General features: G+C 63.2%; 1 protein-coding gene across 1 annotated transcript; it reads right to left on the reverse strand.

The window, feature by feature from the left end:
* Positions 1 to 970: 970 nt before the first annotated feature.
* Positions 971 to 10,270, reverse strand: LOC138100508 (creatine kinase M-type). Its single transcript, XM_068998372.1, has 7 exons — positions 10,017 to 10,270; positions 8,823 to 8,977; positions 7,542 to 7,674; positions 6,033 to 6,204; positions 5,602 to 5,725; positions 3,095 to 3,284; positions 971 to 1,241 (listed from the first exon to the last, which is right to left on the reverse strand). Exons 1-7 carry the CDS (start codon positions 10,207 to 10,209, stop codon positions 1,063 to 1,065), a joined length of 1,146 nt encoding a protein of 381 aa, XP_068854473.1. The 5' UTR covers positions 10,210 to 10,270; the 3' UTR covers positions 971 to 1,062.

A 10,270-nucleotide genomic window follows, 5' to 3' on the forward strand; every position in this document is an offset into this window, starting at 1 on the left:
GGAACCCCCCCCCACCCCCCAAAATTCCTGAGCCCCCCTCCCCCTGCTCGGGGGACCCCCTAAGTGGGGGCTTGGGGGGGCAAAGTGGGATTTGGGGGAAAAAAATGGGATTTGGGGGAAAAAAATGGGATTGGGGGGGAAAAGATGGGATTTGGCAAAAAAATAAATGGGATTTGGGGGAAAATAAATGGGATAGGGGGAAAAATGGGATTTGGGGAGGGAAAAAAGATGGGATTTGGGGGAAAAAAATGGGATTGGGGGGGGAAATGGGATTTGGGAGCAAAAATGGGATTTGGGGGGGAAAAAATGGGATTTGGGGGCAAAAATAAATGGGATTTGGGGAAAAGATGGGATTTGGGGAAAAGATGCTATTTGGGGGAAAAATGGGATTTGGGGGAAAAATGGGATTTGGTGGGGGAAAAAAGATGGGATTTGGAGAAAAAAAAGATGGGATTTGGGGGGGGGAAATGGGATTTGGGGAAAAAAATGGGATTGGGGGAAAAAATGGGATTTGGGGAAAAATAAATGGGATTTGGGGAGGGAAAATGGGGTTTGGGGGGAAAAATGGGATTGGGGGAAATGGGATTTGGAGGGAGAAAAAAGATGGGATTTGGGGAAAAAAGATGTGATTTTGGGGAAAAGAGATGGGATTTTGGGGAAAAAATGGGATTTGGGGAAAAATAAATGGGATTTGGGGAGGGAAAATGGGGTTTGGGGGAAAAATGGGATTTGGAGGGAGAAAAAAGATGGGATTTGGGGGAAAAAATGGGATTTGGGGAAAAGATGGGATTTGGGGGGGAAAACGGGATCTGGGCGAGGCTCAGGGGAGATTTTGGGGATCCCCAAAGTTCCCAGGGGGTCTTGGAGAGTTCGAGGGTCCCCCCCGGCTTTGCTGGGGACCCCAAAATTTCCTGTCCCCCCCTCCCCTCCCCCCAGTGCCGGCCACGGGACCACCACAGCAGCGTTTATTGGGGGGGCCCAGCGGCGTTTATTGAGGCCGGCCCGGGGGGGGTCCCCGCGGGGGGCCGGGGCCGGGGGGGTCCCCGGGGTGCGCCCCCTCCCCTATTTCTGGGCCGGGATCATGTCGTCGATGGGCTGCTTCTGCTCGAGCTTCTTCTCCATCTCCACCATGAGCTTGACGCCGTCCACCACCATCTGCACCTGCTCCACCTCCGAGAAGCCCAGGCGGTCGGCGTTGGAGATGTCGAACACGGCGCCCACCGCGGCCGTGTCCACCCCGCCTGGCCAGGGGGGCAAAGGGGGGCAAAGGGTCAGTGACCCACGGGCACCCACGGACACCCAGGGGCACCCACAGCCCTCATGGAGTACCCACTGTCCACCCCACAGGGCGCCCACCGCGGCCGTGTCCACCCCGCCTGGCCAGGGGGGCAAAGGGGGGCAAAGGGTCAGTGACCCACGGGCACCCACGGGCACCCACGGACACCCACGGGCACCCAGGGGCACCCAGGGGCACCCACAGCCCTCATGGAGTACCCACTGTCCACCCCACACAGCCCCACCGTGGCCGTGTCCACCCCGCCTGGCCAGGGGGGAAAAGGGGGGCAAAGGGGGGCAGTGACCCACGGGCACCCAGGGGCACCCACGGGCACCTAGGGGCACCCACAGCCCCCATGGAGTACCCTCTGTCCACCCCACACAGCCCCACCGCGGCCGTGTCCACCTCGCCTGGCCAGGGGGCAAAGGGGGGCAGTGACCCACGGGCACCCAGGGGCACCCAGGGGCACCCACAGCCCCCCTGGAGTACCCACTGTCCACCCCACAGGGCACCCACCGCGGCCGTGTCCACCCCGCCTGGCCAGGGGGGCAGGGGGGCAAAGGGTCAGTGACCCACGGGCACCCACGGGCACCCAGGGGCACCCACAGCCCCCATGGAGTACCCTCTGTCCACCCCACACGGCGCCCACCGCGGCCGTGTCCACCCCGCCTGGCCAGGGAGGCAAAGGGGGGCAGTGACCCACGGGCACCCACGGGCACCCAGGGGCACCCACAGACACCCCACAGGACCCCCTGACCATCCCCGATGGCCCCACCGCGGCCGTGTCCACCCCGCCTGGCCAGGGGGGCAAAGAGGGGCAGTGACCCACGGGCACCCACGGGCACCCACGGGCACCCAGGGGCACCCACAGCCCCCCTGGAGTACCCACTGTCCACCCCACAGGACCCCCGACCATCCCCTATGGCCCCACCGCGGCCGTGTCCACCCCGCCTGGCCAGGGGGGCAGGGGGGCAAAGGGTCAGTGACCCACGGGCACCCACGGGCACCCCCAGCCCCCCTGGAGTACCCACTGTCCACCCCACACAGCCCCACCGCGGCCGTGTCCACCCTGCCTGGCCAGGGGGGCAAAGGGGGGCAGTGACCCACGGGCACCCAGGGGCACCCACGGGCACCCACAGACACCCCACAGGACCCCCTGACCATCCCCTATGGCCCCACCGCGGCCGTGTCCACCCCGCCTGGCCAGGGGGGCAAAGGGGCAAAGGGTCAGTGACCCACGGGCACCCACGGGCACCCAGGGGCACCCATGGACATCCATGGACACCCACGGGCACCCAGGGGCACCCCCAGCCCCCCTGGAGTACCCTCTGTCCACCCCACAGGACCCCCTGACCACCAGTTTCCCAGCGGGATTTGGGGGTGTCACTGCCCCCACCCCGATCACTCCGGGGCTCTCCCTGTGCCCCCCCAGATAACTCCGGGAGTCTCTCCGTGCCCCCACCCCAGATAACTCCGGGGGTCTCTCTGTGCCCCCCCAATCACTCTGGGGGTCTCTCTGTGCCCCCCACCCCGATCATTTTGGGGGTCTCTCTGCGCCCCCGCAGATAAGATAATTCCGGGGGTCTCTCTGTGCCCCCCACCCCACCCCGATCATTTTGGATCTCTCCCTGTGCCCCCTCCCCGATCACTCCGGGGGTCTCCCCGCGCCCCCCACCCCGATCATTTTGGGGCTCTCCCTGTGCCCCCTCCCCGATCACTCCGGGGGTCTCCCCGCGCCCCCCACCCCGATCATTTTGGATCTCTCCCTGTGCCCCCCTCCCCGATCACTCCGGGGGTCTCCCCGCGCCCCCCACCCACCTGTGCCGCGCTTCTGCAGCCGCAGGCGCTTGAGGATCTCCTCGAACTTGGGGTGCTGGCTGAGGTGCTGCAGGCGCACGTGGACCCCCCCGCGCAGCCCCGTGCCCAGGTTGGACGGGCAGGTGAGGATGTAGCCCAGGTGCTCGGTCCACATGAACGGGTGCCCGGCCTTCTTGAAGATCTCCTCGATCTGGGGGGGCACCGGGAGGGGGGCACGGGTTGGGGACACCCGGCACAGGCCGGGGGGGGGGGGCACCCGCAGGGCACCCACGGGGTGACCGACAGCGCCCGTGGCACCCCCGAGGCGCTCGCGGTGAGCCCAAAGGGCACCCAGTGACCCCAAAGGGCACCCAGAGAGCCCAAAGTCACCCCAGTGAGCCCAAAGTCACCCCAGTGAGCCCAAAGGGCATCCAGTGACCCCAAAGGGCACCCAGAGAGCCCAAAGGGCACCCCAGTGACCCCAAAGGGCATCCAGTGAGCCCAAAGGGCACCCCAGTGACCCCAAAGGGCAACCAGTGAGCCCAAAGGGCACCCAGGGAGCCCAAAGGGCAACCAGTGAGCCCAAAGTCACCCCAGTGAGCCCAAAGGGCACCCAGGGAGCCCAAAGGGCACCCAGTGAGCCCAAAGGGCACCCAGAGAGCCCAAAGTCACCCCAGTGAGCCCAAAGTCACCCCAGTGAGCCCAAAGGGCATCCAGTGACCCCAAAGGGCACCCAGAGAGCCCAAAGGGCACCCCAGTGACCCCAAAGGGCATCCAGTGAGCCCAAAGGGCACCCCAGTGACCCCAAAGGGCATCCAGTGAGCCCAAAGGGCAACCAGGGAGCCCAAAGGGCAACCAGTGAGCCCAAAGGGCAACCAGTGACCCCAAAGTCACCCCAGTGAGCCCAAAGGGCATCCAGGGAGCCCAAAGGGCACCCAGAGAGCCCAAAGTCACCCCAGTGAGCCCAAAGGGCAACCAGTGAGCCCAAAGGGCACCCAGTGAGCCCAAAGGGCAACCAGTGACCCCAAAGTCACCCCAGTGACCCCAAAGGGCACCCAGTGAGCCCAAAGGGCACCCAGTGAGCCCAAAGGGTACCCCAGTGAGCCCAAAGGGCACCCAGGGAGCCCAAGGGGCACCCAGGGAGCCCAAAGTCACCCCAGAGAGCCCAAAGTCACCCCAGTGACCCCGAAGTCACCCCAGAGAGCCCAAAGGGCAACCAGTGAGCCCAAAGGGCACCCAGTGAGCCCAAAGTCACCCCAGGGAGCCCAAAGGGCACCCAGAGAGCCCAAAGGGCACCCCAGTGACCCCAAAGGGCACCCAGGGAGCCCAAAGGGCAACCAGTGAGCCCAAAGGGCACCCCAGGGAGCCCAAAGGGCAACCAGTGAGCCCAAAGGGCACCCAGAGAGCCCAAAGGGCACCCCAGTGACCCCAAAGGGCAACCAGTGAGCCCAAAGGGCACCCAGTGAGCCCAAAGTCACCCCAGTGACCCCAAAGGGCACCCAGAGAGCCCAAAGGGCAACCAGTGACCCCAAAGGGCACCCAGTGAGCCCAAAGGGCACCCAGGGAGCCCAAAGTCACCCCAGTGAGCCCAAAGTCACCCCAGTGAGCCCAAAGGGCATCCAGTGACCCCAAAGGGCACCCAGAGAGCCCAAAGTCACCCCAGTGAGCCCAAAGTCACCCCAGTGAGCCCAAAGGGCACCCCAGTGACCCCAAAGGGCAACCAGTGAGCCCAAAGGGCACCCAGTGACCCCAAAGGGCACCCAGTGAGCCCAAAGTCACCCCAGAGAGCCCAAAGGGCATCCAGTGAGCTCAAAGGGCATCCAGTGAGCCCAAAGGGCACCCAGGGAGCCCAAAGGGCACCCCAGTGACCCCAAAGGGCATCCAGTGACCCCAAAGGGCACCCAGAGAGCCCAAAGGGCACCCCAGTGACCCCAAAGGGCACCCAGTGAGCCCAAAGGGCATCCAGTGAGCCCAAAGGGCACCCAGGGAGCCCAAAGGGCACCCCAGTGACCCCAAAGGGCATCCAGTGAGCCCAAAGGGCACCCAGAGAGCCCAAAGTCACCCCAGTGAGCCCAAAGGGCATCCAGTGACCCCAAAGTCACCCCAGTGAGCCCAAAGGGCACCCAGAGAGCCCAAAGGGCATCCAGTGACCCCAAAGGGCACCCAGAGAGCCCAAAGGGCACCCCAGGGAGCCCAAAGGGCATCCAGTGACCCCAAAGTCACCCCAGAGAGCCCAAAGGGCACCCAGAGAGCCCAAAGGGCATCCAGTGACCCCAAAGTCACCCCAGAGAGCCCAAAGGGCACCCAGAGAGCCCAAAGTCACCCCAGTGTCCCAAAGTCCCCAAAGCTCCCCCTTTTCCCAACACCCTCCTGGCCCCATCTTCCTAAAAAACCCTCACATCCCCCCAAAAACCCCCCAAAACCCCCCAGGACCTCCCAAAACCCCTCCAGGACCCCCCAAAGACCCCCCAGGACCTCCCAAAACCCCTCCAGGACCCCCCAAAGACCCCCCAGGACCCCTCCCCGACCTTCTTGAGGCCGACGCAGAAGCGCCGGAACACCTCCTTCATGTTGCCGCCCTTCTCCATGGAGATGACGCGGAGATGATCCTCCTCGTTCACCCACACCAGGAACGTCTTGTTGTCGTTGTGCCTGGGGGGCCACCCCGGGGAGACCCCTCAGCACCCCCAGAGCCTCCGCGGGGCACCCCCAGCCCACCCCAAAAAGGAACCGGGGCGGGCCCGAGGGTCCCAGGTGGGATTCGGGTGTTCGGGGCGGTGATTTGGGACCTCCCGGGAGGGTGTCCCCCACGTGTGGGTGCTGCTGGGTGGGCTCCAGGTGGGTTCCAGGTGGGATTTGGGGCTCTGGGTGCCCCTTTCTCCCCTCCCAGGTGGGTTCCCTGGCACCTAAGTGCCCCCAGGTGCCCCCCAGGTGCCCCCCAGGTGGCCCCGGTGCCCACCAGATGCCGCGGGCGTCGGGCCAGTCGCGGGCCATGCCCGAGGCCAGCAGCAGGGGGGACACGGGTTTGTCGAAGAGGAAATGGTCATCGATGAGCTGCTGCTGCTCCTGCTCCGTCATGGCCTTCAGCGGGTAGTACTTGCCCTTGAACTCCCCGTCCAGGCTGTTCAGGGCTGCCCCAGGGCGTGGTCAGCACCAAAGTCACCCCGAATTCACCCCAAAATTCACCCCGAATTCACCCCAAACTGCCCCTAAGTTCACCCCAAATTCACCCCAAAATCACCGCGAAATTCACCCCAAAGTCACCACAAAGTCACCGCGAAATTCACCCCAAAGTCACCACAAAGTCACCCCAAAGTCATCCCAAAACTCACCCCGAAATTTACCCCAAACTCACCTCAAATTCATCCCAAATTCACCCCAAAGTCACCCCGAAATTCACCCAAAATTCACCCCAAAGTCACCGCGAAACTCACCCCAAATTCACCCCGAAATTTACCCCAAACTCACCTCAAATTCACCGCGAAATTCACCCCAAATTCACCCCAAACTGACCCTAAATTCACCCCAAACTCACCTCAAATTCACCCCAAACTGACCCAAAACTGACGCCAAAATTCACCCCAAACTCACCCAAAATTCACCCCAAACTCACCACAAATTCACTCACCCCAAACTCTCCCCAAACTCACCTCAAACGGACCCCAAACTCGCCCAAAACTCATCCCAAATTCACCCCAAATTCACCTCAAACTCACGCCAAACGGACCCCAAATTCACCCCAAACTGACCCCAAATTCCCCCCAAATTCACCCCAAACGGACCCCAAATTCCCCCCAAATTCACCCACCCCAAACTGACCCCAAACTGCCCCCAAACTGACCTCACATTCCCCCCAAATTCCCCCCAAATTCCCCCCAAACTGACCCCGGCCACGCCCACCCCTCCCTTTGCTGCGACCCCTCCCCCCCCAACCCCGCCCCTCCAGGCCACGCCCCCACCCCACTGACCCCTCCCCTTGTGACCACACCCAGCTCTTAAAGCCACGCCCACCGAGGCCCCACCCACTCAGGCCACGCCCATTTCTGACCACACCCAAGGCCACGCCCAATTCTGACCCCACCCAAGTCCACGTCCCAATTCCGACCCCACCCAAGGCCACGCCCAATTCTGACCCCACCCAAGACCACGTCCCAATTCCGGCCACACCCAAGGTCACGCCCAATTCCGGCCACACCCAAGGCCACGCCCCATTCTGACCCCACCCAAGACCACGCCCAATTCCGACCACACCCAAGGTCACGCCCAATTCCGGCCACACCCATTCAGGCCACGCCCAATTCCAACCACACCCAAAGCCACGCCCCAATCCTGACCACAACCAACCAGGCCATGCCCAATTCTGACCCCACCCATTCAGGCCACGCCCAATTCCTCCCACACCCCGCCAGGCCACGCCCACATCCGACCACACCCCCTCGGGCCCCGCCCCCTCGGGCCCCGCCCCTACCGGTGACCGAGAGCTTCTCGATGGCGCGGCGCTCGCCGCGGCTGCAGTGGGGGGGCAGCGAGTAGCCCTTGATGCTGCGGCCGGTGCGGACGCGGCTGCTCAGCACGTACTTGGGGTCCAGGTCGTCCCCACCCTGACACCCCAAAAATGGCACTGAGGGGGTGCCGGGACCCCCAAAAACCCCCCAAAAAACCCCCCCAAATCCTCCTGATAAACCCCTAGGACTGGGACCACAAAAACCCCCAAAATCCCCCCAAAACCCCTCTGAAACCCCCCCGTGCTCAGCACGTACTTGGGGTCCAGATCCTCCCCCCCCTGACACCCCAAAAATGGCACTGAGGGGGTGCTGGGACCCCCCAAAACCCCCCCAAAAAATCCCAAATCACCCCGAGAAACCCCTGGGACTGGGACCCCCCAAAAACCCCCAAAATCCCCCCAAAACCCCTCTGAAACCCCCCCGTGCTCAGCACATACTTGGGGTCCAGGTCATCCCCACCCTGACACCCCAAAAATGGCATTGAGGGGGAGCTGGGACCCCCAAAACCCTCCCCAAAAAACCCCAAAACCCCCCTGATAAACCCCTGGGACTGGGACCACAAAAACCCCCAAAATCCCCCCAAAATCCCCCCAAAATCCCCCCAAAACCCTCTGAAACCCCCCCGTGCTCCACACATACTTGGGGTCCAGGTCATCCCCACCTTGACACCCCAAAAATGGGGCTCAGGGGGTGCCGAGACCCCCCAAAACACCCTGGGGACCCCCCCCTCCCCAAATTTCAGGCTCCCCCCACCCCGAGGGCTCCCCCATTGCCGGGGGCACCTCGGGGTGGCCCAGTCGCCCCTTCCCCACCTGAGTCCCCCCCCAAATTTCGGGGACCCTCCTCAAATTTTTTGGACCCCCTCCCCAAATTTTGGGACTCCCTCACCAAATTTTGAGGACCCCCTCCCCGAATTTTTGGGCCTCTCTCACCAAATTTTTGGGACACCCTCCCCAAAGTTTGAGGACCCCCTCCCCAAATTTTTGGGACTCCCTCACCAAAATTTTGGGAGCCCTCCCCAAAGTTTGAGGACCCCCTCCCCAAATTTTTGGGACTCCCTACCCAAATTTTGAGGACCCCCTCCCCGAATTTTTGGGACTCTCTCACCAAATTTTTGGGACCCCCTCCCCAAATTTTGAGGACCCCCCTCCCCGAATTTTTGGGACCCCCCTCCCCAAATTTTTGGGCCCCCCTCCCCGAATTTTGGGCGCCCTCCCCGAATTTTGGGCGCCCTCCCCAGGCACCTTGAGGTTCTCGTGGTTGAGGTCGGTGCGGTGCTTGTCCGTGGGCTTGTAGCCCCCGTGGCGGTCCTGGATCACGGGGTCAAAGAGCTCCTTGAACACCTCGTAGGACTCCTCGTCACCGGCCACGCAGCCCACGGTCATGATGAACGGGTGGCCTGGGGACAGGGACCAGTACGGCACTGGGACCAGTATGGCACTGGGACGGGCCACTGGGACCAGTATGGCACTGGGATGGGCCACTGGGACCAGTATGGCACTGGGTATGGGCCCCTGACCCCATGGATGGACCCCTGACCCCAGGGACAGATTGGTGACCCCAAGCATGGACCCCTGACCCCACAAACACCCCCTGACCCCACAGACAGATCAGTGACCCCACAAACACCCCCTGACCCCACAAACACCCCCTGACCCCACAGACAGATCAGTGACCCCATGGATGGACCCCTGACCCCACAAACACCCCCTGACCCCACACAAACACCCCCTGACCCTACAGACAGATCAGTGACCCCATGGATGGACCCCTGACCCCACAAACACCCCCTGACCCCACACAAACACCCCCTGACCCTACAGACAGATCAGTGACCCCATGGATGGACCCCTGACCCCACAAACACCCCCTGACCCCACACAAACACCCCCTGACCCTACAGACAGATCAGTGACCCCATGGATGGACCCCTGACCCCACAAACACCCCCTGACCCCACACAAACACCCCCTGACCCTACAGACAGATCAGTGACCCCACAGACCTTCCCTGACCCCACAAACACCTCCAGACCCCACAAACACCCCCAGACGCCACAGATGGATCAGTGACCCCATGGATGAACCCCTGACCCCACAGACAGATCAGTGACCCCACAGATGGATCAGTGACCCCATGGATGAACCCCTGACCCCACGGACAGATCAGTGACCCCACAAACACCCCCTGACCCCACAGATGGATCAGTGACCCCATGGATGAACCCCTGACCCCACGGACAGATCAATGACGCCACAAACCCCCCCCCCGACCCCAAACCCCCCCTGACCCCACAAACCCCCCCTGACCCCACAAACCCCCTGACCCCACAAACACCCCCTGACCCCATGGACAGATCAATGACCCCACAAACCCCCCCCCGACCCCAAACCCCCCCCAGACCCCCCCAGACCCCCCCCCCCCCCCCCCCCACTCACCGGGGTTGTCGACGCCGGTCTGGATGACGTCATCGAGGGTGAAGCCGCTGGGGGTCTCCTTGTCGCGCAGGCGCTGGTACAGGGCGGGGGTCAGCACCTTGGCCATGTGGTTGTTGTGCTTGGCCAGGTCCGGGAACTCCTCCTCGGCCGAGAACTTCTGCTTGTACTTGTTGTGCGTGTTGCTGAACGGCATGGCGGGGGGTACTGGGAGCACTGGGAGCACTGGTGGTACTGGGGAGACACGGGGATAGCAC

Source organism: Aphelocoma coerulescens, chromosome 34, assembly GCF_041296385.1.
Source record: "Aphelocoma coerulescens isolate FSJ_1873_10779 chromosome 34, UR_Acoe_1.0, whole genome shotgun sequence".
Lineage (NCBI taxonomy): Eukaryota > Metazoa > Chordata > Aves > Passeriformes > Corvidae > Aphelocoma > Aphelocoma coerulescens.